Raw genomic sequence first — 27534 nt, forward strand, 5'->3', positions numbered from 1 at the left:
CAGACCCCCTGCCAGGGTGACTGGCCAGTATCGCGACCCATTGTTTCTATCTTTCTAGAAGACCTGCAGGGACATGGATTGGCTGGCTGCTGTGCTGCCGTCATTTAGCGTCTACCCCAGGTCAAGAACGGACTGGACGGACCCATAACCAATCTAACCAAAGCCAATTTCGTCAATTCCCAGCTGGCGAGCACAATCCCATTTCCAGGGTTGGCCGCCAACTGTTAAAAGGCACTTCGTCTCTCCACCTGCCCGCCCCTCGATGGCCTGCGCGTAGTAACTATTCTACTGCTTTTTTTGCCTCTTTTGCCCTCTTATATTCTACCCTACTCTCCAAATTGCCTGCCATCAATTGGTCCAAACTGAACTTCGTTTGATGACATGACTCGCACCGTGGACGAGATCAAATACGAGACCCCTTCTTCATGGGAGCACAAGAGCTTGGACGTTGCCGAGGATGGCAGGCGACTAGCTCCCCATTCCGACACAGCTCGTCCGAAAGGCCGGATACGACGATCCATGACTGCCTGTCACACATGTCGGAAGCTTAAAACAAGATGTGATCTAGATCCGCGCGGTCATGCGTGCCGTCGCTGTCTATCTCTAAGGTCAGTAGTAACTCATACCTGCCATTTCGAATTTTGTTTGTCCTATTGGGCGCGACATGAATTTAGTCGTGGAGTGTAACTGTCCCGATTTTGCTGACAGTCCACGATTTCTTTAGAATCGATTGTAAGCTGCCAGAAACGACCGATCGGTTCCAAGACAGTGCTGCGATGTGGCCAGACGCCACCTCGGCAATTCCCTCCATTGAGGAGCGCCTCACCTCCCTAGAACGATCCATGAGGGAGATGACGGGCATGATGCGGCAGATGCTAGATCACTCCTCAGGTTTCGCAAGTACTTCAATTCCGCACTTGACAAAAAGTATCATGACGGATGATACTGCCTCCATGGAGGGAAGCCCGTCGTCTCCCTTCCTGCCTAAACCCGTTCGCCTCATTCAGGACCTCCAGTCCGACTTCTTCGGAGAAGCAGAGACTTCCCCCGTTGACTCTCCCCTCTCCAGTGACGGTGCCGCCAAGGGCGCTATCGACTCCAAACTATCCCTCAAATTGTTGCAAACGTATGAGCCTACCTGATAGACAACTACCAAGATAGCTGCTAATGCTTGGCGCAAATCAGGTTTGTCGATCACTTCGGTGCCTGCGTTTCTATTTACAATCTCTCCGATATCCACAATGACATGAAAGCTCCCGACTCTCTACTGTATAATACTGCATGCCTTCTAGCTTCACGCTATGTCCCGGGGATACCAGCGTCTGCTGTGCATGCTCTATATCTTCAAGTGCGACATGCGGTAGTCAACATCTTGTGGGAGAAACCTCCCCTGAAGTATGAGACCCTCCAAGCACTTGCACTTCTCTGTCTCTGGCCAGCAACCGCCCAGAAAGAGCCACCCATGGACAGCTGGCTGTTGAGTGGCATCTCGATCAACCATGCGATTATTGCGCTTGAGTTTATAAACTATGCACCCTCGGAAGTTGTGGTGGACAATGAAACGGCTGCGCAGCTGCGGCTATGGAATACATATTGCTTGACACAGCTACAGTGGGTTCCACCTGATACCTCCTGTACCCAATATAGCTAACACGCATTAGTTTTGCGGTCGGCAATGCGCGTCCATTCCATATCCAGCAGAGATACCTTGATCACTGCCCACGGATACTGGAGCACCCCGCAGCAACCTTGGAGGACGCCAGGGTTGTCGCGGAAATACAGCTCTATCTGATTACATTGCGGCTCCAGAGCAATAGCAGTCGAATGCGGTTGGCGGACCTTGACTATGAGGAAATCGAGCGATGGAAGAGGGAGTGGGCTCACCTTTTCTGTAAGAAGCCTGCCAATATTTCCGGGGACTACCACTGACGAGAGAAACAGCTGGTGAAAGTTCCACATTGGAGCTGAGCCTTTGGTTCTGCCAGACACTCCTTCACCGCACAGCAATGAGGCTTCAGCCCAGATCCGACAGGCTCGCATCTGAGGTTCTGCAAACCTCACGTCTGATCATATCGCGATTCCTCCAAATCCGGTACTCTACCGCATTGAGCCTTGTCGACCAGGTCTACTTCATTGTCGGCTACGCTGCTCTGAATTTGTGTGATTTCAACCTCATGGACCCGCTCATCGAGCAGGTGCAGATGTTCCTGCTGCATCTCGCGCCCAACGAAGACCATATCGCATACCGGTTTTCGTGCATGGTCGCCGAGTTCAAGCGGCGATGTAGCAGTGCGGAATGCAATGATCCGTCGTCCACGGTCAAAGGGTCTCCGTTGTCATCCTACGGCGACAGTCGTAAGATGAGCATGGGTCAAGCACCGTTCATGCCACCGCTCATGGATGGCATGATCGAGGGGTACGGCTTCGAGCAACTGATGCCAGAAGTCATGCCGAGTTCTTTCCCGGATGAGATACTCAACGGAATGCCTGTGACTGGGCTAGCAGCGTATCGGTCAGCGACGCTGTAAGTAACTAATTGCAATCGAGCTGGAAAAGGCATACACAAGTGGGGAGTGGGTATGGTAGTAGCAGTAATACCACCAGGGATAACCTGCCTGCAGTGGTGTGGTGATTTAGTTTCTGCCCATGGACTGGGCTGAACCTAGCATGATGACGTGCAACGAAAATGATAATATCCAAGGCCTGGCACTAAACAAAGATAAAATAATATATTTTAATTCACGATCCACCACTACCACTACCACTACCACCGGATCCATCAGGTAGTTACTTATTTAGTTAGTTGCCTTCCTGCACAGTCCTATTTAGTTAGAGGGGCCCGTGCCACGAATCATCACGTAATTGAGCGAGTGCAGTGCCGCTTGCTTTTCTTGCAACTGACAACACTCACTGCTACTAGTAGTTACATTCACATGCCAAACTACTACTCCTACCACAGACCACCAGGCTGCAGTAGCCCCAGCCAGCCACCATTTCCTAATCGGATAAATCTCCGACGTCTTCATTCCTATCCCTCCTATTCGGACCGTTCCGTGCTTCCGCGGAAGACAACAACATTCCATGTCATTCTCCTACCCAGAGGGAAGGGGTGCGAGCAAGGAACCAATCTGTACTACTATTATCAAATTAGTACATATTAGGAAAGAGTATTAGTTAATCATCATCATCGAAAGGAGAAGATGGATAGTTAGATAATTCTCCGATCGATCGGAGTAGGAAGTAGTATGTTGTTTGACCCCCCTTTTACTCCACTCCACTTCACTCACCTCCCCGGTAGTAGATGATGATGATGCGGTGGCTGCTGCACTGCAGCACTGCAGTACAGTCAGTCACCAACTAACGAGTTATGGGGAGGGGCAGTGGGAGGGGGCCGAGAGAATTACTACCTACTAGGTTTTCTTTTAAGTCGATCACTACCTAACTAACTCTCTCTCTATCTATCTATCTATGCAGAGAAAGGGGGTGAGAGAGTACTAGTAGGGGGAAGGAGAGGGCGAGAGTCAATATGAGGGGTGTGGTTAGAGGGATAAACTTTTTTGTTCTTGTTCATATTATTTAATTTAATTTTTGGAGTAGAGTAGTATGTTTAGTTAGGTATTATCATGTCACTTACTGTTTTGGGGGGATTTGACAGGATGATCGGTATGATTGATTGATTGATTGATGCTGCAGATAGTAGGTCGTCTTGTCATCTCGCTTGCCCCGCCCGTAGATGGGTTGTATTCGGATGAAGATACTCGATGGAGGAAAGTAGGCGTTTCTTTTTCTTTTCCCTTTTCTTTTCTTTTCTTTTTCTTTATTTTTTGGATGAATAGGATTTATCTATGCTTGTGTGCAGTGGTTGAGATTGGTTTTATTATTGGTCTGTTATAGAAATTGGCTGGTGTTGATGATAGTAGTAGTTAAGTTTAATCCGTTGTTTCGTGTGGTTGTAGTGACCGACCTTGGCTTTGATACACTAAGGACTAGGTTAGGTATCGGTATTACTACGTCGGTGGTACATATTTTATCCACCCTACATGCAAAAGGATATGGATTCTACTTAATTATATAAAATGTTCTTGAAGAATCCATTACACATAGGAACATCCCGCCGCCTATTGAAATTTACTAATAGGACAAGGCACACTGAGACATCCCAATCACGTCATTATAGCAATAAGCACCTGAGCGGAAATTCTACAAATCAATGTCAGCATCTAGATCACGATCACGGAGGCCAACTTCTAGTGATTGATACACTTACACAGTGTAGCTCAAGAACAACATTACTCCCCCTGCATGCTTGAAGACGCTTATCGCGGAACCTGTGCGGATGTATCAATTTAACATTTCACGAACAATGTATGTGAAGGACACGCATGAAAACATGGACTTTTGAATCAGATAGGTAGGAACTAACTGCAAAATGAGCTTCCATTAACCAACTTATCTGCGGGATAGAGGATCCGTGGTAATCCGCTCTTCATGGGGACTGGCACCGAGCCATTTAAGTCGACTGTCAAATTCGAGCAGGTATATATCTCCATGACCTTTTGACCAGCGGTGTAGCCTGTTCCCGGGAGGGAGAGAGTGTACGAGGACCCAGAGGCGCCGAGATTGGAAAGAACCGTGATGGTTTGGGTGCCGTTGTAGCCTTTGCGCATGGCAAGAGTCGAGGTGTCTTGGTAAATCGGGTAGTTCTGCGATAGAGTTCCACAGTTAGATGCACTACGCAACGCAAGGACTCAATGGTGACTCACTTTGTAGGTGAGATATCCGCTGTCTTGGCTTATAGCGTGGGTACGGATCTTGTTCGATGTGGCGATATGCGTGTAGAGCTCGCTGGTGGTCTTGTAGCCCGAGAGCCACGTCGCTTCGCGGTTGTAGGGATCATTGCCCCCGCTGTAGTGCTGTTCCTGACCGGCGTATATAATGGGGATGCCGTCGGCTAGGATGGTAAACGTTGCGGCATTTTTGGCTAATGACATGTCGCTTGTGTAGCTTCGGGGGTAAGCTAATGTGCTCGTTACGATGAAGTTGGAAGGGGATGCTTACTTGGCGAAGCGAGGGTTATCGTGGTTCTCGACGAAAGTCCCCAGAAGCGTAGAATCTCTGCAGGTAGATTTAACGGTGTTGATCATGTTGAAGAGGTCGCTGATACTGCCATTGGTGGATTCGAAAGCCCGGAGGAGTGGATAGTACCTATTGCAAGTCATTGGCGAGCATTCATTGGGGTTATGTGTATGGCTTACATTGGATAATTGAGCACTCCGTCCAAGTCATCCTGATAAGGACAGGTGTATGCGGCGTCTCCATCAAAGACTTCTCCGATACAATATACGCCTGAAGCATTATTGTAGCCGGGCCAGAAGTTCTTCTGAACGTTCTTGACTGTGTCTATACGGAGGCCGTCGACTTGATGTCTGTTAGTCTTTGTCCTATAACGATAGCCGATGGTGAAGCAACGGTAGAAATACCGGAGTAGTTAGAGACAAGCGACTCGACCCAGTCATACCACATATTCTTCACATCCGTACGGGTAGTGTCAACATCCGGCAAAGCAACGGTGTTATCACCTAGCCAGCAGTCTTCAACGTTTGTCTGATTATCGTAATTAGAGATCCAACAGAGGTTGTGAAAGTACTTTTGCGAGTTAAATGGTCTATAGACACTGTAGTCCACAGAGTTTCCCGTGCCATTGTGACCCTATCGTTGTCAGATATGAAGCCAAATTTCTGGGGGGACCGAGAACATACCATGTGATTGGCAACGACGTCCACCATGAGGTACATGCCCCGTGAGTGAAGAGCTGAAGCCAGAGCTTTGAGATCGTCTGCTGTACCATAGTGGGAGTTGAGGGCGTAACTGTCTGCATGGTAAGAAGGAAATACATGCACTTGGGTGATAGAGGTAACATCTCACGCATCCTGCTGCCAGTATCCGTGATATGCCTGTCCGTAACCAGTATCTTGGGGGATCTGTTCAGTTACTGGTGTGATCCAGATCGCTGTAAAGCCCATTCCTTGAATATAATCCAGCTATCGAATGTTAGATTCCCAGACAGGCGTTGATAGAGATAGTGCTGCAACGATGATGGACCGACCTGATTGATGATGCCCTGCCAGGATCCACCGCAATATTGCTACGTTTGTCAGCGGGTCATTTGCAAGATCTAGCTCATGCTGTGACTAACCCGGGCGCTCAAATCACACGAAGCAGTGGTAGAATTATCAGTTCGCGCAAAGCGATCGGTCAGCAGGAAATAGATCGACTGGGAGCGCCATTCTGCAGGCGTGGCTGCCAGAACAGTGGCCAAGAAACTGAGGAAGAACAGAATGATCGTCATTCTTCTGGTCAGTTTCTCTAAGACTATAACTATATTTGAGGAGCAATTTGCTTTAATGAAGGGAGGTTGATATGATTTATACTAGGCTATCCAAAGCCGGACAGTTCCTTTGGATTGAGTAAGGCCAACATGACAATGTGAGTTGTCACTTACTATCGGAAGACTATTCGACGGGTCCGATCTCAGCACTCTATAAATAGCGATTACATGCGTCTCCGTGTCTTGGAAACTAGGCTGCCTATTAACGATGTACCCGACCGTCAGCTAGATGGGAATGAAAGACTTCACCTATAAACAGATAAAGATGCGGGGGAATTTCATCGGGCCCTGGCGATCATGGGTGGATGTCGTTGACTGGCAGGGGTTCTCAGCGAATAGTGGCCACAGGCCGGCGGTTTCCTTCCCGGCGGCCTTCTTGGCAACTACTATACAGAGCTGCGCGTCAGAAAGAGTACCTTCCCTGGTGACTCGTTGCTGGGCGTTGTCAGGCCCGTTTACAGAACATAGTCATGCAGGAATGCCGCGGTGGGCGGTAAAACAAAGGTTGATGTTAAAAATTTGGATTCTAACCAAATACCTACATTGCGGGACATCAACTGCCCTACCTATCTTGCATGCTGTACGCGCACACCTGGCTTGTGTCTGACACTACCATTCTAGCACCCAGTTCTCCGCCCATGCGCCGCCATTCGTCAAGTTCTGCAACCCCCCAACGAACAGAACCTGCGACGTGGAGTTGTATGTGATGGATCCTGGCGATACTGTCTTTCCATTGAGAGTCACCGCAGAGGGCTCCTTGTTCACTCCGAGCACCGTCACATTAGCAAGTGGGTTCCTTTCTTTCCATTTCCCTTGCGCTGACGAGCGCAGGCTTGACCGTGATGCGGTGAAGCCCACACGAAGCGTGGCATTGGGATAAATGCTCTCCCCATCATCGAGGTAGAGCTGCCCCGACGCGGTTCCGTTGCTTCCTAGTGCGGCCAGCAAAGCCCAGGGGGTTTGCCGGGCTTCACGAGTGGTCAATGCTGGCTCTTGCATCGGCAAGATGTTTCCACCTCGTACATAAACCGGGATGTGGCCCAATGGTGCCGAGATGGTCGTGTTGACTCCGGGCTTCGCATCAACTGCAGCCTGAGTGTACCAGTCGTACCACACTTCGCCATGTCCAACCCCCGGGAATACGCCCTTGACCGTATTGACCAGAGGCTCCAGTACCGGAATCACCATGATGGCCGGCCCAACCATGAATTGAGTCTCAACCGCAGCCAAAGTTGGGTCGTTGGGGAACTCCCAGGAAAGTGCGCGCATTACAGTGGAGCCCGTAGTGTGGGCCAGGTCAAACAACGTATAAAAGTAAGGTAAGATAGCGTACCGGATCCTCATCGCGGACTTGGTCGCTTCAATAACAGAAGCCCACCGATAAGGCTCCTGTGGGATTGTGGAGAGCTCATTGTGGTTTCGGTAGAATGGAAAGAATGCGGACAGTTGCATCCATCGGTTGCAGAGCTCCTCATCCGAGTTTCCGGTAAACCCACAGGTGTCAGCACCAAACATAGGAATGCCGAAGAGCGAGAAGGAAAGGGCTTGTGAGATGGAGTAGTACATAGACCACCATTTGGAATAATTGTCACCGCCCCAATGGCCCGCCCATTTGCCAGAGCCAGCGAAAGTTGAGCGGCCAATGATAAATGGCCGCCGCTCATGAGACCAGACCTCAAGCAGACCATGGTAGGTAGCGTTCAATCCTTGATGCCCGTAGAGTCCGTGCACATCATATTCCTCAACACCATCAACATGGGTCGCGTTTGGCGACACTGCATGGACGCTGAGATCATGGCCTTCTTGATCATGGTTGATTACATAGGGTGGGTGCTCCACATTGCGAACACCAGGCGTGGGCGTTGTGCGCAGATATGACACCGAGGTCGACGTGCTGGTTGCGGTTGCCGCGGCCTGGCTGGAAGCGCCCGCCGACGCTGACGCCGCCTCTGTAGCGTTGGTAATATTGAAAGCCTCCGGGTAGTCATATATGATATCGCCGGGCTCACCGGGGAGAAGGAACGGTGGGTGTGCCGGGTTAAGAGTCAGGTTCCCGGTGCCACAGCTCCCGACACAGAATGATGAAACTTCAGACATGTCATACCAAACTCCATCGAACGCCACTTTCTTCGACCAGATGACAAGTTCGTTGGCCCAGAAATCCACTACCTTGGGATGATGCCAGTCAGGGAAGACTGTATATCCTGGCCAGACGGCTCCGATATAGAGGCTACCATCGGGGTTCTTGAGGAAGACGTCATCCGCAGCTCCTCTGTCATATGTAGCGTATCTGTATTGCTTGTTAGAACAAGGACAGTTGTATAAGTTGACACGGTCCACTTACGCATCAGAGGCATTTTCGGGATTCGGAATGTAGAGTGCAGCATCAACAATGGGTACATAGTAGCGTCCACTCTCATGTAACTTGCTGAGGAATTCTTCGCCCTCGCTGTAGGAAAAGCGATTCTGATCGTTATCGAAGTTGCGATATCCGTGCATGTAGTCGATATCGGTCCTATATAGATGTCAGACCGGTTTTAGACTTAATGGACAGGTACAATACGCACCAGATATATTCCAGCGGGATCTCGAATTTCTCAAAATTCGCGACAACGTCTGCCAGATCCGACCAGTTATTGTAGCCCCAGCGACATTGGTGGAATCCAAGAGTACTGTATTGTTGCATGGCCGGTAATCCCACGGTGCTGGTAAGGTATTGCCTGGTGACATCAGCCGGGTTTGGCCCCGAGTAGAATGTCAAATCGATTCCTCCACCTAGGGTCCGCCAGATCAACTTCTGGGGCCGGAGGAGTATCTCTAGCCCATGAGAGTTTCTCAGGAACACGCCATGGGAGAGGGAGATATATTCTTGCGAGGCATCGGTCTCGCTGCTTTTGACTGGAACATAAGACCCATTTTGCCTGTCTCCCTTGTAATACCTTGTATCCAGATAGAAGGGATGCTGGCCGTAGATGTTTCTAGGAAGAGTAAGTGTCAGGAGTGGAGCCAAAGATGCGGGTCTAATCGGCACTCACTTGTCAATAGGAGTCCCATCATCCGAAGGATATATGGTGAGATTAGCATCTCTCTGGAGGCGAAACTGGGTGATATGCTCCCCAAGGCCATACAAGTTATACTCCTCGGGAAGAGCCGTTACAAATTCGATAAATTGGTCTTCATAAACAAGCACGGTGCCTTCTGTACTGAAGAGAGCGTCGCCTGTAGCCTTTCGGATCACCTTGAAATTGAACGACGGCTCATTTGACCATGACACGGAAAAATCGCTGTCGGAAACAGATGCATTCAAAGAAGCTTTGGGCCTAGGCACCAGATTCTCTGAAAGAAAGTACCAGGACGCATTTGTGGAGTCAACATGAGTGGGAAGAATCTGAATGTTCAATCGATCCGAATCCTGGTACTCCACAGACAGTGTCAAGGAGTCAACATCTGTGCCGTATACATTACATGGCCTGCCTGCGAGCTGAAGACTAGCAGTGAATCCACGTGAATTATGCTGCACTTTTGAAGCCTTGTAGCCCGGACAAACCGACTGCGCGTTGGCAGCCTGTGGATCATCGATGTTGGCAATCAGCTGCGCACCGACATCTGCGGAAGCAGGAATGGTGAACTGAGGCTGCGAAGAGGTAGTGGTGGATAAGAGCGACTGGCTCGCCCCATAAGCCAGAGGGACAAGCCAGGCTCTGGCGAGGAGATCGGTCAACTTCACCATGGCTCGCTTAAAGAGACACGAGGCACGGTCGCGTAATCATTGATGAGAATGGAGCAGCTATCACCCATATGTATTCAAGAAATCCTCCTGTTATTTATACATGGCTGGGCTGAGGCGACTGGATCATCACTACTAGGAGTAGCCTCCTATTGACATGACGCTGTGCGACCGTATCTGAAGGCTCATTGCGCCGGTGAATTCCCGACGTGTAAGGGGCAAACGGAGATACATTTTTATGGATTGCGGAGAATCGGCAAAGCTAGCGAGCGAATTGAGTTCATTATGACCGAAGAAGAGGAGAGAATGGGGCAGGTAACGAGCAAGCACCTACCTGATTGAAGATATTGTTGGGCTGGTACAGCACCTTATTGTAGGCGAGGACAACTGGAGAAGCATCGACCCCAGTTGGCGGGGGGAAGCCTGGGGATTCTCCAACGATGATTTGTTGCACCGGAGAGATGGGAGTGGATACTGCCGAGTACCGTATTGATGCCTGAGATGCCTGGCAGCCAGACAATCAGATGATGAGCGCACGCTGATTGGCTCTCATCCCGATAAATCACCGAGACCCCCTCAATTCGGGCTTCGGCTCTGACGATTCTTGTGCTCCAATCCAGTTGACAATCGCGACCCGACCACTTCGCGCGGCGCCTTTCCCACCTTCCCCAGAATGCTCCCGGTGAAGAATCTCAACACCAGACTTTTCGATGCTGGCTGGTTTGAAAACTAGGTGGCACTCAATCTTGATTTCAAACCTAAAATGAAGGGCATTGAAGGCGGGGACGAATGAAGATGGGGTCTACTAGTGAAGACACATACCAGGGGCCCTGACTGCGAGGCATTTAATGGCTTTGATAATCATCTCATTCCTAGGTCACATATTCTCGGCTTCCCGAGTGGGATGTTGTTCACCAGTGTTACGTGAAAGCTCTTCCGGACCATCATTAGCATGAATCCCATCGTCAGCGAGTCTCAGACTCTGTCAGCTTTTGCTATAGGAATTCACCATGAGAATGCTTTGTGCAGGGGTGCTGATTCTCCGAAAGTACTCCGTAGCGCATGGATGATATCCTTGGTCGAATGATGGATCCTTCAGGCCGAACCAGCGACTGATAGTATCTCACACCACCCTCGCACACAAAGGGTCGCCGGAGGGAATGGGCCGTCTGCAGGCAATATCTTTCATGATGGCTCCGTGAACCATATCCTGGCACAGCCTACGCTGCTTTCGCCGTTAAAGGAGATGACTTCGGCCTTCTGTCTGGAGTATACCTGACCCGCGTCATGGCTCGGGCGGAGGGTCCACCTGCTAAGCCAGGAAGTCATTCTGGGACTAAAATACTAGTAGCTCCAGTCGAGGTGATAGCCTCTTTGGCTCGAACAACGGGCCGAAATGAACAGGCCAGTCGTAGCAGGTTAATAGAAAGTGGCTCATACCGCGGGGTCCGGGTAGCCTGGAGTTGCCGACTTTCTCACAGTGTCGCTTCCCCGCCGCCCTTCCCCAGATTTCTCTCCTTGGTCTCCCCTCCTTTAGCAATCGCCTGATTCTCGGTGACTGCTCAACTTGTGGCCATCTCGACCACCGAAACTTGTCCGGCGAGCATCACTCTTTCAGAATACAATGAAGTCCCCAGAGTCTCGCTCCACTGCTGTTGCTACTGCTAACTTCTGACGGGAGCCTCACACTTGTTTCCGCATACAAATGGACTCACATCCTTCCCCCACCAAGCAAAAGGCCTCCAAGCAAGCCTGCGACAACTGTCGTCGACGTAAGATCAAATGCTCGCGCGAGCTGCCCTGCGATAAGTGTCGACGCCTGCTTCTTTCTTGCTCCTACAGTGATGTGCTCCGGCGCAAAGGGCCCAAGTTTCGCACCTTATATCCGCTTGCGCCCATTCATCCACTGGTATCAAGACAACAGAATTCATATCAACACAATCCGTCACATAATCCGCTGAACAAGCAATGGACTACAGATGGAGTGGGCTATCCGTTAAGCTCACCGATGTCGCCTTCCTTTACAGTGGCAGACCCTCAATACTTACCCCATGACGCCCCTGAGCCGTTTTCTCAGCTTCCCCCACCAGAGCTAGTCTCCTCGCCCGATTCAACCAATTCATTGTCAGACTCCAGTATGGCACTAGTGCGCCCTTATGCACGACGCCTGTCCGCTCCGGTGCTACTGGCTCATGTGAATGTCTATCTGAAGTATCTGTTCCCCATCATGCCTGTGGTCCGGAAGGAGGAGCTGCAACAAGATTGTCACCAGCCTGAACGTTTATCGCCCCAACGATATGTCTTTCTTGTCGCCCTATGCGCAGCCACACATATCCAACTCAAGCTGGATGGCACAGCATCTGTCCCAGAACCTTCGCACCTGCAAGCCGGGATTGACGGGCATTCCTGGATGTCCGGCGAAGAGTTGCTGGCTGAAGCAGTACGCGCAAGGAAGGATTGCGACCCAGTAGATGGAATGAACATAGAAAGTCTTCTTACATCTTTCTTTCTGTTTGCTTCGTATGGCAATCTGGACAGACAGGACCATGCCTGGTTCTACCTCTGTCAAGCAACTTCTATGGTCTTCACGCTGGCACTGCACCGGGAATCAAGTTATGTGGATCTTAGTATCGAAGAAGCCGAGGAACGGCGCAGGGTGTTCTGGCTACTGTTTGTCACAGAAAGGTAGGTGCATCCTAGGACAGCATTTGCCAGTCTTCGACTAACATGAATTAGGGGTTACGCACTTCAACAAGCGAAACCGGTAATGCTGCGCAATTCAATCCGCAAGCCGCAAGTGCTTTGCTCAGAAGATCCTATCTTAGCATACGGTTTCATCAATCTAATCAGCATCTTCGAGAAATTGACCGTCAACCTTTATGACTGGGTCTCTGCGGGAGGCATGGATGGCTCGTCCGAGATGCCCCCTACGTCTGCTATTCAATCTAGTCTCTGCAACGCGATCTCGGTCGACGGTGTTTCGGAGATCCAAAAGGTCGACATACTCATCACCCAGCAATGGCTACAGACAGTAATGTGGAAACTTTCTATGACTCGCGCCACTCAGCCTGGGTCTCGCGATGAGGCAGTCCTCCCCTTTCACCTCCCCGTCCTTGTCGGCAAAGCCGTTATGAACGTTATTGGTGCTGCATCCCAGGGAGCTGTTGACGCTCACGGCATTGGCATGGTTAGTACATCAGTTCCAACTTAGCACATGCCAATGTCATTTACTAACAACAACATAACAGGAACAAAAACTATTCGACCTGGGTTCCTCAGTCGCAGACGTGGCACGATCGCTCAATACTAAAGCCGCGCACCGTCTTACTGAAGCGGCCGTCGATCCCCGCGAACTCCTTTGGGGCATCCTCACTACCTTATCACGCATCCGCGGCTCTCAGTCGTACCTCTTCCCCTCATTGTTGGAGCGGTGCAAAGGCGCTATGGATTTCACATCCCCCACGTCAATGGGCAATTTCCTCCCTCCATTATCCACTGCTCCCACATGGGAAGAGGAAACCGGACTCGCCGTTGTTACGGTTCCGGAGAATCCCGATTCCCATGAACCAGAGACAGCACTAATGGAGCCACTATCACAACTTCTACCCACTCCACAGGTGCAATTTCCGGAAAACAATCTTTTGAACTAAGAAAGGAACTACGATGATGACGATGCTGGCATTAATTCGAGTTTGTTACGACTTTGCTTTTGTTATGATACCATTTATCTGGGAATTATGTGGCAATGTATACGGCATGAAGGTGAATTGTATGTAATAAAGCATGTATATAGGTGATGAGACTATCTATTCAATATTCGATTGTGGTCGAATATTAGCTCAGTCACCATGCGTTTGCACTGCACTATGATAAATAATTCCCTATATCTGGAGGGAAGCCATAACACCTTAATCAATTTAAAGGAGTAACATAGAGTAATTCTAAGTCATTCTTTATTTCAGTCTAAATGCGCTATACAAAGCAACACAACCGGGTCCATCGAAAGTAAATGTACAATTGGTATGAAAGTGTAAGGAAAAAAAGTAAGAAACCCAAGACTATGTACCTGTATCGCGCACGAATCTGATATCATCCCAAGCTAAACAATCAAGTTTCATGATCTATGCGCCGTAAGAAAGAAGCAAAATTATAAACGTGGCTAGCGTAGAAGAGGGGGTTGAGAGGGATACCCCTTTTCATATATAAGTGAAGAAGTCAGGGGGTGGGACATGAGATAGAACCTGTAGCTTGGAGACGCAGCACAGGTGGTTCTGAAGATGGATGAAGGCGGGGCGGCAGGAGGAGAATGGGAGGGATTGTGCGAATGATTGTTGCGCCAAATCTTAATGCAGACAGGCGGGCGTTCTTAGGCTGCTCGCCAGATCAACTCTAGAACTTGATCACCTTTCTCCGGGTCACGGTGGACGTACCATTGACGGACGCGGTTTCCGTCAATGATGGCGTCTTCGTGCAGGTAGCTAATCTTTCCCTCGTCCTTTAAGCGGAGAGGACCAAGCTCATGCAGATATGACTCGAAAACAGCACCGTTGTGGCTGTCCCACGTGAGCTCCATGCTTCTGTCGCCTGGCTTCTTCTCGCTGCTATACTTCACCACCGAGAAGCCGTTGGTGAGGATCCAGCCATCTCCAAAGTGCCATTTCCGCAGGAGACAAGAATCACCGCAGATTTCGGTGACTGCACTGGCTTTGGCCATGTCCGCGTGGAACCAAGACTTCCAGTGATGCACTGACAGCGGCGGTTGCCGTTCCGCCTCGAAAAACCCGGACACATCGCCCATCATGTCGAGCTGGTGCAGGCGGTGGTCGATGGTCAAACGAACACTGGTGTACTGGTAGATGCAAAGAGAAATTCTGCGGTCGCCCGTCACATCCATTCTCTGGCAGTCCTCGAATACTTCCGGCCGGCTCAATTCTTGGATCAGAGGCCGGGACAAGAAGACGCCTGCGCCTCCAAATCCCATCAATCCAAACACTCCAACCTGGGGAATACTTTCAGACAGTCCACCCACGTACATGGGTTTCGTTTCATCATACTCCTTGAGCCCTTTGACCAACTCTGGCATCGAGAGGAAGAATGTATCGTCGTCCATGACGCACGACCATTTCGTTTCTGGACGCGCATTCTTGGCCAGGTGAGGGACCAGCGAAAAGTATCGGCGCTGGTACTCTTCACTCGACTCCGATATTGAGAGATTTATTCCAAGCGCATCAGCCTTTAGCAGAACCTCGTGTGCCCCCTCATCGGGCTCAACCAAGGCAAAGATGTGAGCATTTGTATAACCCGCCCAATGAGAAAACGCGTCCAGGGAGTCGTTCAGCCGTTCTATCGTCGTAGCGACACCGAAGTCGATGTGGGACGCATCCGCATGTCTGGGGGGTGTTGGGACTTGGAGCGACACCGGGTTTGGTATTAAGCAGTCCTCATGCAAGAGCTCCTCCGGTAGATGAAGTTGGTCGCCATGGGACTTTTGCGGAAATAAAGGAACTTGGAGACGTTGTGACAGCGGCAAGACGTTGCTGGGAGATTCAGAGGCGACTACTTCGCGTCGCACGTACTGGGTCAGTTTCTGGACATTCAAGCGGCGGAGAGCCTCAAAGTCCGGCTGGCAGCCAACATCGGAGGTGATGGTAATGTTGGAAACAGTTTCCGTGGTCACGCGCTCGGATTCTAGACGGGGCCAAAGGAAAATGGTGAAGCTAGTGACGATACAGCTGATGACGACAAAGCGCAGCAGCTTTCTCTTCCCCATCGATGACCGCGGCTTGTCCGCAGGTTTTGCCCACATTCTCGATTCTCCCGTGTCTCTCAAGTATAATCCCCGGCAAATGGATGGCTGGAGTAGGATGAAATAATCACAGTGATCGCACTAACAGTGCAAGACCATGTCGAATCTTCCGGTAAGAGGGGACAAAGGAGGGGAGGGCCGGATACTGGGCGAGTAAAGGAGGGAAGATTGGCAGCGAAGAAGGGGGGAAGGAAACGTGGAGAGGAAAACCCAGAGGATAAAATGAACAGCAGACGATCTCTGGACCCCAACGGATGAAGGAAAGAAGAACGCGGAAAGAATGACGAAGGTCAGCGGGCAAGCGACAACGTCAATGGAGCCAAGGTTGAAAGGGAAGGCTGATAGGCGATCAACGGGGCTCCAAAGCAGCACGGCGACAAGAAACACCAGAAACAAGCACTTGCACGGCTCGAAATTGGTCGGATCTGACCTGGCGGAGACCGGCGACAAGCCAGGGATCGGCCATGCCCTGGACTTTAGGAAGATGGGACGCTGGAAGCCACGGATGGAGTCTACGATGCTTGGTCGAATAAGAGCCGGTCTGGCCGTCAGGGCACACCTGCTCGGTGTCCACTGGGGGCCCTCGATCGGCCATTCAAACACGCTCTAGGAGATTTTAGTCTGATGCTTTCGTCTCCAAGTCCCAATGTCTCCAGCGATGGACGGTGACACTCTCCCCCAGGGTTGCGTTAGGGGTCCGCCCTTAGTGGTTTACCCTGTACCAGTTCCCCCATCGCCATGGCTCATGGCGCGGTCGCATTCTCGCTTCCGATGGCAAAAGACGCCGCCAGCCAGAGGGTTATCATCTACGGTAGTAGCAGAGCCTAACCTGACACTGTACACTACCCCTAACTTATTGGTTGGTCTGCTTTCTATTCGGTTGCACTAGGCTAGACATCCGCGGGACAGCCACCGTCGCCGCAGCAGCTGGTGGATGGCACAACCGCCCGTTGATTGACGCGCATTCCACTTGGGGGCGATGGTCCAACCGGGCAGCGGGGGCGGCGGCTTGATGACGACGGCTGCAGGCGAATCGCTTGGCAGTGCGTCTCATGATGGGCTTATCGACTTACTTATCTGGTCGGTAGTGTGTCTGTGTCGCCAACCAGTTGCATAGTGAGAAAAGCCCTGCTGCGGGTTGGCGAACTGACTAACAAGTGGTGCATGTGCATGTGTTCTCGTCTCGAAAGCAAACGAAAAAGGCATCCTTCTGCCAATACAACCTCTGGCACGAGATGTCAAGAAATATTTGATAAGTTGACTGTCGCTTTCTTTTCTAGTGACCACGCGTCGACTCCATCAGGGAATTATTCTCTTCCTTTGCGAACCACTCGCCGTCGCAGCCTTTTTCCGGCACTGCAGCCTCATGAGATTTGCTCCAGTCGCTTTAATTTCCCATGGCCAATTGCAGTGAAGCTGATGGATTTTCATTATCGCTCGTCGTCGGATGAGTTCGCGAGACATGATATGTAGTCTAGCTCCTATGTCTTGGGTAGTGATAATAATAGATGTCGCTAAAGCTAATTAACACCACTAGTTAAGTATAAGCATGGGCTTATATTGCGTGCATGAATTAGTACCACCTATACACAAATTAATTGTGTGTTCTGAAGGCAGACGAATACTTTCTATCAAATCTATGCATCTTGGTTTCATAGATTCCTATACAGTTGCTTCGTTGCTTCGTTGCCCCAGCTGAACGGCTTATCGTCAAAGGCTGTCTGCTTGTTTTGGTGTAATCTGCCCCTGCATAATTCCATGCAACGTTGGCCAGACAAGAGTAATCAAAAGCAACGCCGTGGCGCGGTGAGTAAGGGGCATAAAATGTGAAGCACAACGGCCAGCAGTCTAGACCATTACTGGGACTTATTGTTGCACAACAGGGTTGACTTTAGATCAGTCAAGAACCCCCCGACAACTGCATAATTTAGTCATTTCATTTCCGCCTTGAACAAAGTCACATGGTGAGCCGGGGGGCTACGGTGGGCGCTCCCGCACACTTGTGCAGAGTTCCCCAATGGGGAAATGTCTCGATCCCGCACACATGGCTTCCAGCGGAGGCCACCTGCCAGATCATCCTCGGCCAGTCTATACTCTCGACTTTACTACTCGCTTATTGCATATGTCCTTATTTGTGACTCGATAAACAATCCACCTCTCCTTACCTCCGAGCCCTCGTCGGGCCCCTCATCCCGTTCCGCGTTCCGCCAATTGACACACATTCCGCTATGGCTGCCCAGTCACTGAGCTCGTTGCTACAACGGGCATCCATTGACGACCACGAGGAAGTCCTGCAGTCATGCAATGCCGCTCTGGCCAAGTCGAAGTCGGACTTGCAGGCTCAGCATATTAAGGCAGTTGCTTTGCTGAAGCTTGACCGCTATGGGGACTGCCTGCGAGTATTCGAAGAAGCCGGTGATGGCTTGAAGAACAGAGCAGCTTTGGAATACGCTTATGCCCTATATAAATGCGGCCAGCTGGACCCGGCAATTGAGGTGGTATCTCGCGTCGCCGGTGAGAGGGGTGCACTGCATTTGGAAGCTCAAGCCGTATGTTGTTACCTTCCAGAAATACTATCTACACCTGGATATCTTCTATCACAGCGTGTCCGCTCGTCCTAACTCTTATTTTCCATAAAGAGCTACCGTTCCGAGAAATTCCGTCGCGCTGCCGAGATTTACGAAGAACTATCGAAAGACAATGCGTCCCTGTCGAACGAAGAGAACGATTTGCGCATCAACTCGTGGGCTACGGACGCCCAGCTGCAGTGGAAGGGCTACCCCCAGTTTGTACGCCATAGCAGGCCGATGCGGGATGATCTAGAGGCGTTCGAGACGGTCTATAATGCAGCTTGCTTGAGTATCGCCAAGGGCGAGTTCCAGCAGGGACAAGTTTTATTGACTCGGGCTAAAGGTTCGTGTGCTCAACCCCGCATGGCGCACGAGAATAGTAGCTGATCAGCTTTATACAGAGCTCTGTCGTACATCGGAGGATCTCACTCCTGAAGACCGGGCTGCCGAGCTTCTCCCGATCGCCGTGCAGCAGTTGTACGTCTTGCTTCGCCAAGGAAAGTCGGAGGAAGCGCAGTCCGTCTTGGAGGAAATTTCCGTCAGCGAGTATGTTTGTCACAGAACCCTGGCTGAACTTGAACATCGGAAGCTCACATAACCCAATAGTATTCCCGAGCTCTCGACGAAGAAGATCGCTCAGACCAACATTACGCTTGCCCGTGGCACCACCACTACCAATCCCTTCGCTCTGTACAAGGCTCTTCACGAGATCCCCGAATCCACCGACAGCGACAAGCTCTTCGAATACCAAGATAACCTCGCGACGGGAAACTCATACTCGGCCGACCTCCTCGTTCAGAAATACGATGGCATCATCCGCTCCACCTCTAAGGCGCTCGCTCAATCTGGCTACCCCTCGACGGAACCTCGTGCCAACCTGCTCTCAGTCTACAACGCTGCCGCTCATGCACGTGGAGAAACAGGCACCAAGGCCCTGAAGCGGATACTATCTGCGCTCGACAGACGGCCCAAGGACCTTGGCCTTGCCCTCACAGCCGTCCAGCTCTACGTGGGTGCGGGCAACACGACGTCCGCAATCACAACACTAGAGCGAACCCTCCAACTGCTCGACGAGTCCATCTCCGAGCAAGACAAAACAGTCCGCTTCAACCCCGGTCTCCTGAGCATCCTCGTCTCCCTCTACAAGTTGGAGGGCCGTAAAGTCCAGATCCGGACCGAACTCGCCAAAGCCGCAACATACTGGCAGAGCCAATCGGCCGAGCCACCAGCCTCCTTGCTCCGCGCCGCAGGGGCATCCCTCCTGCACTCCTCCGATCGCTCCGACCTCGCCAAAGCCGGCGACCTCTTCAAGTCCCTCTACCAGAAAGACTCGACTGACCAGTTCGCCGTAGCCGGCTACGTCGCCTCCCAGGCAACCCTCGACTACTCCAAGGTAGAATCCCAGGTCGACAGTCTCCCCTCCGTCGCGGACCTGATCTCAGGCGTCAACGTCGCCTCCCTCGAAAACGCCGGCATCTCCCCCTCCTCCGCGGCCAACGCCGCGGCCGCGGCCGCCATGGCCGGCGCCCGGAAGAGAAGCGCAAAGGACAAGGAAGACCGCGCAACCAAGCGCGTTCGCAAGGACCGTCTGCCCAAGGACTACGACCCCAGCAAGACACCCGACCCGGAGCGCTGGCTGCCTCTTCGCGATCGGTCTTCGTACCGCCCCAAGGGCCGCAAGGGTAAGCAGCGCGCTGCGGAGCGCACACAGGGTGGTGTGGTGAACGAAAAGGCTGAAGAGTCCCCGGCTCCGCCTACTCAGAAGGCCCAGGGAGGAGGCGGTGGAGGTTCTAGCTCGAAGAAGAACAAGAAGAAGGGCAAGCGGTAGATGCAGTAGATAACCACCGCTTTCCTTTTTCTTTTTCTTCTTTCCCTCCCCCTTTCTTTCTCAACTTTCCCTCCGTTCTTGCATCGCATTTGCTGGCAGGATACCAAATCTAGTTGTTGTTGCATGTTGCAGAGACGAAGCATGTGGAATGATATTTGATAGTCTCGGGTTGTAGCTAGATAGAGCACACGCTGATGAGTGAACGGCCTCAATCCTCCATCGTGAATAGCAATCTGAGCCGTATTATAATCAATGATATGCATGATACATAATAACTGTCCCTTGGATCAACTGCATCCCACTAGACTCCGTGCCGTAAATAGAAACCACAAGCATGATGCACAAGGTATTTAGTATAAAAACAATCCCAGCTTGATCAACGACCCCGCCTGGCAAGCGCAATAGCAATCTTCCCACCATTTCCCTCCACACATGCCCTCCATCATTAGATCACTCGACAGACAAACAATTCAACCCAACGGAGTGCGAATAGTCCCGCACTGCCGATCATACTGCTCAAAGATCGTCTGAAACAGTTTCAAATCCTGAATCGCATCCTTCGCCGTGGTCTTCACAGCCCTATCCTCAGTCAAATACGCATGCAGCGCCTTCAACTCCTCGCGATAGCTCTCCTCCCACGCACTCACCGTCTCCGACCTTTTCATCTCCCCATTCTCATCAACAGTCTCGACAACCACCTTCACCCCGTGCCGTCGACCATACGGCAGGCCGTACTGCACGCTCACGGTCTTCGTATCGCCGTAGATGGTCAGATGCGCATCGCATCGAGGCACCGCATCGGTCCCGGTCTCGTACATTAGCGTGAACGCGTGCTCGCTCTTTCCGCCACTGTAATAGTGGAAGACAGCAGAGTAATATGGTTCGTTGACGGAGATGCTGGACACAGCGTCCGGATAGCCGAGGGTATCGCGCATGAGGCCTAGGTCATGACATCCCAGGGATGCGAGGAATTCGCACAGGGCGACGCGCTCTTTGCTTAGGTCTTGGCCGAGGAAGGCTTCTTCGAGGAGACCTTGGAGGAGCTGGGGGCGGGTTTTCCCGGTCATGGAGTCCGAGGGGGAAGAAGGGGGTGAGATGGGGAAGGGTTGGCCGTGTCCGTTCACCTCGTTCCAGACTTGCTTGCGAGGGGCGGTGGCCGTGTGTGCGGAACTGGGGCCTGCGATGTTGCGGCATCGCGCGTAGTAGATGCGGTCGAGACTGGCGACTTCTTGTCGGAAGACGGAGGCGATGCTGGGGGCGTAGCGACGAGCGCAGGCGACGAAGACTTTGGCGCCGTTGGGGGCGTGTTTCTCGGCTTCGATGATGCGTTTGGCGCTGGGGATGCTTAGGCTTAGCGGGGTTTCGACCATGACGTGTTTGCCGGAGTGGAGGGCCGCGATGGTGTAGGTCTCGTGGTACTCGTTTGGCATGAAGTTGAGGATTAGGTCGATGGTTGGGTTGCTGAGGATGTCCTCCGGGGTTGGGGCTACTGGGATGGCGGTGCTGGTGCTGGTGCCATGCTGGTGCTGGTCATGGTCGTTGCAGATGTTGCCGTTGATGTCGGTCTCGTATGACAGGGGCTGCTTAGAGCCATCGTGGATGGCTTGGACCTGGAACGAGGTGGGAAGCGCACGGAGGGCTGGGAGGTAGATGGCTTGGATGGCTTTGGCGCCTTCGTCTGCGGTGAGGATTCCCACGCGCAGGATGGTTGGGGTTTCGGTCATTGTTTTAGTTTATTTGGATTTGGGGTTCTGGTAAGACGCATTATGGTGAGATTAGTGTTTGTTTCTTTTCCTTTGGTAGAGAGAGTGACGAGAATGTAAATCACGTACTTGTTTTGTATGTGGTAGATTAGTTGTGCTACTCGATGGAACTCAATCGTCAGGGAGGAATAAGAGTGAGGATGAGCTCTGAAGATCGAGCGACGGTGAAGAAAAGAACATGGTCCGAACGTTCGAGGGATGGAACGAACAAGTCTTCCGAAGGGGGAAAGTGAGGTGAGCTGGTATGTATGTATGTATGAGGTGCAAAGGGGGTTAAACCGGTAACAATGATACCGACTGGGTGCGCTGCACTCAGTCCCTTGGAAGAAAGTACTCAGCAACACTGCAGTGAGGTGTTTGAGATGAAACAAGGGATAAAGAATAGCTCTGGGGATGCTCTTTCAAGGGTCCTCAGGGAGAGTTTGTGCTACTGTTCTTTAAACCTGGTCGCAGGGATGTTGAAGCTTTTTTGTTTTGCACCGGCGGTGACATGCATGACATCAGTGGCCCCCCGTGGAATCTGGTCTTTGTTGCCATCCTGCCCTGTCATCTTCTGTTCTCTGATTTTATGCTTAACGCTCTGAAATGCTCTAGAAGCTCTGATGAAAATGTTATTTTAGACTACACCAGGGGTCTTGTTGGTCTGGTCTGTTCCAGCCGAGCTAGTGATGTAGCCCTATTGTCTGGCTGCGCCGATCCGTGCGTTCTGTCTGTGTGTCCCCGATGATGCCTGAGATGAGGGCCCATCGTTGATTCGGCAGATTCTTTACGCTGCAAGCTTGTTTCTGACTACTGCATGCAGAGGCGCGGTCAAATATGCCCCCAATCCCATGACAGCCGTGATTCCGAGCACGAAATGGCAAGGGTCAGCTGGGGTAGTGATGGCTTGTTGGATTTGCTGTGAAGTCAGTCTGCAGTCATATTGAGTTATCATGTGCTGCGCTTGGTCAGCTGTGGCTGTAACAGCTCTTCACGAAGGCGCAGGTAAATATCGTGTACAAAATCGTTCTGCTCAAATATGGTGAGAAGAGTTGCTTGTCAGCAATTCAGCCTTGCTAGGTTTACAAGAATTGATCTAGCCTGATCCTTGAGGCTGGCAGGAAGAACACCAAATGGATGAAATCAGCCCTACGGAATCATCCAGAATTCTTCTGGGGTGCGGGGAACGGGATGTAACGATTGGCTTATACGGACTTTGGATGTAATGCACTCCTGCAGGGTTCCAACAGGCTATAGTACAGTTGTACTGATCTGTAGTTCCCGATACATTTCCTTAGAAACCTCGGGATCACTAGAAAGATTCGTGATTATTATGCGATATTCATCGCTACGATCAATAACTGCCGGTTGCTATCATAGAACAAGTAAGTATTAAGTGAGGGAAAGGGGGCAGCTGGGTATAGCTTCAGGACACCAACCAACAGTGGGTCTAAGTGAGAAGAGGAAGGAGTGGGCCAGTCGTCATCCCGAGGTCGGCTAGTCCCAGTCCAGCGGTTTTAGCACTTTAGCTCTTGCTTGGATGGATCTCTTCACGGGCAGTGCTTTTATAGTGGCAGTGACGCCGTAGTGCCGTCGGTTTTCTGCTCTCCTTCTGACGCCATCCTTTTTCCACCCATCAATCATCCTATCCCCTTCTCCATTTCTCCCCGATTTATTGTTTTCCCCCCTGACTATACTTCTTCTATCTACTACCTACTGACTACGTAGTTGGACGTCAGCTGCTTCGAAAAGATGGGGGTGAGTGCCCAACATGTTCCTTTTACATCTTGCTTGCTCTTTCTGTTTTTCTTCTCTGCCCCGCGTATCTGCCCCGCTTCACCTCAAGTGTTTCTGTATTTCTTCTTTTTCTTGTGACCATACTCTACTACTATACTATATCCCAAGACTACTACTATTTAGCCTCGAGCAGGCTGCATCGAATACCACCCAACTAACTGCTGCATCCTGCACGTCCTTTCTTAGTTTGCATCCAAGATCGCCGGCAGTCAAAACCCACCACCCAACAACATGAGCACAAACAGGCCCGGCGTTTATGGAGGCGCACCTCCGACAGGCTATGCAGGAGGCCCTCCAGCTGCACTGCAGCCTGGCAACAATCCTTCTTCTAGTGGAAATCCTGTGAGTCCCCGCCCTACCGGGCAAAACTAAATCTTTAGTGATCCCCTCCGCCCCTCTTCTCCCGTCCTTTCTTTGAACCGTTCAATTTTATCCCCGGCGTCTTTACCCAGTTCGTTTTCAAATTATCACTTTCCACAAAAAGCTGACGCATCTCTTTGCGACCACTACCAGCAGCAGCAGCAACAACCCCAGTATCAGGCTTATCAAGGCTCCCCTGCGCCATCTGGTGGTCCGGTAAGCTAGAACTTGTTTTTTCTCTTTCCTCGTGTCGTATTTCTTTCCTCGATTTTCTCCCCAATTTTCGCTTTCATTCGGTTGGCACTGCCACTCCTCACTGCTGGGTCACCCTCTCCCTCCCATCGTGAGAGTTACTCTCATCGAATGAAAGAGAGCCAGGGTTCACCTCCCTCTCCACTGTGGCCCCCTTCTGCCCCTCCAACCTTCTCTTCGCGCCCGTGTCACACTTCTGCTTTTCTATTTCTTGCCCTCCTCGCCCCTTTGCTGGAAATTCTGGACGCCATCTTCAACTATGTCGCGACCTTATTATAACCAATACGGCTATCCGCCTCAGCTACGCCCGGGTTCGGCCCAGCAATCCCCATATCCGACTTCGCCGCCCCCGCAGCAGCAGCAGCAGCAGCAGCAGCAGCAGCAGCAGCAGCCTCAGTATCAAGCCTACGCGCCTTCGTCGGCCCCTCCAAACAAGCCGGTTCCCTCACCATCGCCGGGTCCGCACCCAGCTTATTCGGGTTCTCAATCGCCCTATCCAGGCTCTCAGCCGTCTTACTCGGCGCCCGCCTATCCGTCGGCATCTCCGGCTCCTCAGGCTTACTCCCCATCGCCCTATGGGTCTCAGGGACCACCGCCGCAGGGCTATTCGCAACCACCTCAATATGGTACTAGGGAGCCTCCATCCGGACAATATGGACAATCACAGCAGGGCTATAACAGACCCCCGCCTCCCCCGCCACAAAGTCAGCCCTATGGAGCGCCTGGACCGCAGTATCCTCCACAGCAAGCCTCTCAAGTACATACTATATCCCAGATACCCGCATTTGTTTGCCAATGATCTGCAGTCGTGATTCTCGCGTATTCGCTTAGCTTTGACTGTGGTGTGACCGACATGCTAATTCGATTTAATGGTTTAGGGCCCCTCCTACCCCCCGCAGAATGCACCTTACCCCGGCGGACCTGGTGGACCGGGAGCGCCTTACGGTGCCCCTGGAGGTGCTCCTCCCGCCGCCCGCGCATCCGACCAGCAGATCGCTGCCTACAGACAGCTCTTGATCGGAACTATCCAGGAGAAGCGACTCCAGAGCTTCTGGCCCCCAGAGAGACTGGATCGATTGGTTCAGACGCTGGCCAACGAGGCCCCAGGAAAGGTCAACAAGCTGATGCACGAACTCCGTGTGCCCCAAGAGGTGGCTATGGACATTATGAAACTGTCTCTGTTCGACGTCATCCTCTATGTTGATGACAGCGGCTCCATCGAATTCGAAGAGCGCGGCGTCAGAAAGGAGCAGCTGGTGCAGATCATTGAAATTGTTGCTGCTGCTGCGTCTACTTTCGATGAAGATGGCATCTCGGTACGGTTCATGAACAATGCGGAGCAGGGAGATGGAATCCGCGACGCAGAGGATGTTGGCCGCCTTGTTTCGCGCGTCCGCTTCCAAGGCCTTACTCCCCTGGGAACCAGCTTGCGCAATAAGGTCCTCGATCCCATGGTTGTCGGCCCGGCCAGAGCAGGTCGCCTGCAAAAGCCAGTTCTTGTCATTACCATCACGGATGGACAACCCGCCGGAGAGCCTCTCGATAGCGTCTCTAGCTCTATTGGCTACGCCGTGAGCGAGGTCGCTCGGACTCAATATGGACAGGGTGCCGTTTCTTTCCAATTCTCGCAGGTGGGCAATGACACCAAGGCTCGGGATTTCCTTGCCTCGCTGGACGAAGATCCGAGAATTGGCTCGTTGATTGATTGCACTTCCAGTAAGTCCACTTACGCTAGGATAGCCCTTCGAGCATACCAGGTGTACTGATGTTGTCAATAGACTTCGAGGTCGAACAGGATGAGATGTCACGCGCTGTGCCGCCCGTGTACTTGACTCGTGAACTCTGGGTATGTTCCATTCCACACATCACACTGCAATTTATTAACCTTTCTAGTGCGCTAAATTGATGCTTGGGGCTATTGATTCCTCGTACGACACCAAAGATGAGAAGGCTGCTGGCAGAGCTGGTGGTGCTCCCCCGTCTGGACCTCCCTCTGGGCCTCCTTCTGGACCTCCCGGAGGAGCGCCCCGGGGTGGACAGTACGGTGGTGGCTACAGTCAACCCGGATACCCCCCTGCTCCCAGCTACGGTCAACCTCAGCAGGGCTACGGCGCTAACCCAGGCTATGGCCAGGGGTACGGCCAACCCCCCTACCAGAGCCGGGGTCAGGCCCCAGCACCGGGATATGGCCAGCAATACGGTGGTGGATATGGTGCACCCTCTCCTCACCCCAACCAGCCTGGGTATGGACAGTCCTCTGGCGCGCCACGGGGCTACTCCCCCTACCAGGCACCCCAGCCACCCAGGTACTGATAGACCACGTTCGCTTGTCCTATGAGACGGAATTGCAGGGCAGGGGCGCAAATGTGAACTCCCTTCTTATTCTTAATGATTGTTGTTTTCTTCGAACGTTAGCAAGCAGATTTTCGTAGGCAGGAGAACATGGCTGGCATGGCGGGCTAGGAGAAGGGCACGGATAGACCCACTTACATGATTAGCTTATCTGTGAAGCAAAATTGAGCAATGGAATAATGATACTTCCGTGACCACTCTCATCTGACTCTCATCGATAATTGATTGACATGGGATTGACATGGACCAGTGTCGCGATCTTCAAAATCTCCCTACCAACGACGTCATCCCTCAGCAGGCCCACCCCGCAGCCATCACGTGCGCTCACCAATCACGTTATACGCTGAGTAAGGTGCATAGCCCACCAATTCAGGCATCCAACATCGTTGAACGCCTTGCATATGACCATCAATGCTGGATACTACGAACCTCTTCCAGGAGTAACATATTCGACTGCCTAGTATATATCCTACTCCATGAAATCCTCCATACCCTCAAAACAAGCAGTAGAGTATCTATCTATCTATCTATCTATTCAAATAAAATACATCATCATGACAGACAGACAGACAGACAGGAAGGCTACTTAAGGCAGCTATTCAAACAAAAGGTTCTTTATTTATCCCCATGGGTAGTGACAGTACAGTACTACTTAGTTACCCGCGCGGCAACCCTCCGCCGCCTGTGTACAAGGATGGCGTGAGATCTAGGG

At 51.7% G+C, this 27534-nt stretch overlaps 8 protein-coding genes across 8 annotated transcripts; 4 read left to right on the forward strand and 4 right to left on the reverse strand.

Moving 5' to 3' along the window:
- Nucleotides 1-381: 381 nt before the first annotated feature.
- Nucleotides 382-2528, forward strand: BO87DRAFT_308162 (uncharacterized protein; the record flags this gene model as incomplete). Its single annotated transcript, XM_025619421.1, has 5 exons — nt 382-608; nt 725-1126; nt 1186-1611; nt 1662-1891; nt 1942-2528. 5 exons carry the CDS (start codon nt 382-384, stop codon nt 2526-2528), a joined length of 1872 nt encoding a protein of 623 aa, XP_025479976.1.
- A 1769-nt stretch (nt 2529-4297) lies between these two features.
- BO87DRAFT_376387 (alpha-amylase) lies at nt 4298-6560 on the reverse strand. Its single transcript, XM_025623285.1, has 9 exons — nt 6197-6560; nt 6107-6145; nt 5926-6041; nt 5760-5868; nt 5481-5709; nt 5256-5418; nt 5059-5205; nt 4764-5004; nt 4298-4703 (listed from the first exon to the last, which is right to left on the reverse strand). Exons 1-9 carry the CDS (start codon nt 6347-6349, stop codon nt 4419-4421), a joined length of 1482 nt encoding a protein of 493 aa, XP_025479977.1. The 5' UTR covers nt 6350-6560; the 3' UTR covers nt 4298-4418.
- Nucleotides 6561-6919: 359 nt separating this feature from the next.
- Nucleotides 6920-10497, reverse strand: BO87DRAFT_358423 (glycoside hydrolase family 31 protein). The gene is made up of 5 exons (XM_025621467.1): nt 10450-10497; nt 9424-10377; nt 8956-9366; nt 8733-8903; nt 6920-8678 (listed from the first exon to the last, which is right to left on the reverse strand). Exons 2-5 carry the CDS (start codon nt 10116-10118, stop codon nt 6998-7000), a joined length of 2958 nt encoding a protein of 985 aa, XP_025479978.1. The 5' UTR covers nt 10119-10377; nt 10450-10497; the 3' UTR covers nt 6920-6997.
- Nucleotides 10498-11820: 1323 nt separating this feature from the next.
- BO87DRAFT_307687 (putative C6 transcription factor (AmyR)) lies at nt 11821-13765 on the forward strand (the record flags this gene model as incomplete). Its single annotated transcript, XM_025619404.1, has 3 exons — nt 11821-12800; nt 12852-13302; nt 13364-13765. 3 exons carry the CDS (start codon nt 11821-11823, stop codon nt 13763-13765), a joined length of 1833 nt encoding a protein of 610 aa, XP_025479979.1.
- A 550-nt stretch (nt 13766-14315) lies between these two features.
- On the reverse strand, nt 14316-16061 carry BO87DRAFT_49045 (glycosyltransferase family 31 protein). The gene has a single exon (XM_025629323.1). It carries the CDS (start codon nt 15919-15921, stop codon nt 14482-14484), a length of 1440 nt encoding a protein of 479 aa, XP_025479980.1. The 5' UTR covers nt 15922-16061; the 3' UTR covers nt 14316-14481.
- A 1844-nt stretch (nt 16062-17905) lies between these two features.
- On the forward strand, nt 17906-20569 carry BO87DRAFT_358431 (signal recognition particle subunit SRP72). Its single transcript, XM_025621468.1, has 4 exons — nt 17906-18470; nt 18561-18834; nt 18893-19037; nt 19098-20569. Exons 1-4 carry the CDS (start codon nt 18150-18152, stop codon nt 20317-20319), a joined length of 1962 nt encoding a protein of 653 aa, XP_025479981.1. The 5' UTR covers nt 17906-18149; the 3' UTR covers nt 20320-20569.
- Nucleotides 20570-20685: 116 nt separating this feature from the next.
- BO87DRAFT_49082 (Gfo/Idh/MocA family oxidoreductase) lies at nt 20686-22246 on the reverse strand. The gene is made up of 2 exons (XM_025629324.1): nt 22152-22246; nt 20686-22070 (listed from the first exon to the last, which is right to left on the reverse strand). The coding sequence occupies exon 2, from the start codon at nt 22041-22043 to the stop codon at nt 20790-20792; it is 1254 nt and encodes a 417-aa protein (XP_025479982.1). The 5' UTR covers nt 22044-22070; nt 22152-22246; the 3' UTR covers nt 20686-20789.
- Nucleotides 22247-25152: 2906 nt separating this feature from the next.
- rfeF (putative transcription factor RfeF) lies at nt 25153-27035 on the forward strand. Its single transcript, XM_025629325.1, has 4 exons — nt 25153-25289; nt 25349-26186; nt 26249-26316; nt 26364-27035. Exons 1-4 carry the CDS (start codon nt 25266-25268, stop codon nt 26781-26783), a joined length of 1350 nt encoding a protein of 449 aa, XP_025479983.1. The 5' UTR covers nt 25153-25265; the 3' UTR covers nt 26784-27035.
- Nucleotides 27036-27534: the final 499 nt, after the last annotated feature.

Source organism: Aspergillus neoniger, assembly GCF_003184625.1.
Source record: "Aspergillus neoniger CBS 115656 unplaced genomic scaffold BO87scaffold_15, whole genome shotgun sequence".
Lineage (NCBI taxonomy): Eukaryota > Fungi > Ascomycota > Eurotiomycetes > Eurotiales > Aspergillaceae > Aspergillus > Aspergillus neoniger.

Excerpts from the sequence above, each read along its gene's own strand:
- BO87DRAFT_49082 (XM_025629324.1), bottom strand. The coding sequence starts at position 22,043 with ATGACCGAAACCCCAACCATCCTGCGCGTGGGAATCCTCACCGCAGAC.
- BO87DRAFT_358431 (XM_025621468.1), top strand. The coding sequence starts at position 18,150 with ATGGCTGCCCAGTCACTGAGCTCGTTGCTACAACGGGCATCCATTGAC. Across the intron at positions 18,835-18,892 it reads TTTATTGACTCGGGCTAAAG|AGCTCTGTCGTACATCGGAG; the intron begins GTTCGTGTGCTC and ends AGCTTTATACAG. Across the intron at positions 19,038-19,097 it reads GAGGAAATTTCCGTCAGCGA|TATTCCCGAGCTCTCGACGA; the intron begins GTATGTTTGTCA and ends ATAACCCAATAG.
- BO87DRAFT_376387 (XM_025623285.1), bottom strand. The coding sequence starts at position 6,349 with ATGACGATCATTCTGTTCTTCCTCAGTTTCTTGGCCACTGTTCTGGCA. Across the intron at positions 6,146-6,196 it reads CGTGTGATTTGAGCGCCCGG|CAATATTGCGGTGGATCCTG; the intron begins GTTAGTCACAGC and ends TGACAAACGTAG. Across the intron at positions 5,710-5,759 it reads ACGTCGTTGCCAATCACATG|GGTCACAATGGCACGGGAAA; the intron begins GTATGTTCTCGG and ends TGACAACGATAG.
- BO87DRAFT_49045 (XM_025629323.1), bottom strand. The coding sequence starts at position 15,921 with ATGTGGGCAAAACCTGCGGACAAGCCGCGGTCATCGATGGGGAAGAGA.
- rfeF (XM_025629325.1), top strand. The coding sequence starts at position 25,266 with ATGATCTGCAGTCGTGATTCTCGC. Across the intron at positions 26,187-26,248 it reads GTTGATTGATTGCACTTCCA|ACTTCGAGGTCGAACAGGAT; the intron begins GTAAGTCCACTT and ends TGTTGTCAATAG. Across the intron at positions 26,317-26,363 it reads ACTTGACTCGTGAACTCTGG|TGCGCTAAATTGATGCTTGG; the intron begins GTATGTTCCATT and ends TAACCTTTCTAG.
- BO87DRAFT_358423 (XM_025621467.1), bottom strand. The coding sequence starts at position 10,118 with ATGGTGAAGTTGACCGATCTCCTCGCCAGAGCCTGGCTTGTCCCTCTG. Across the intron at positions 9,367-9,423 it reads GATGGGACTCCTATTGACAA|AAACATCTACGGCCAGCATC; the intron begins GTGAGTGCCGAT and ends TACTCTTCCTAG. Across the intron at positions 8,679-8,732 it reads CCCGAAAATGCCTCTGATGC|ATACGCTACATATGACAGAG; the intron begins GTAAGTGGACCG and ends CAAGCAATACAG.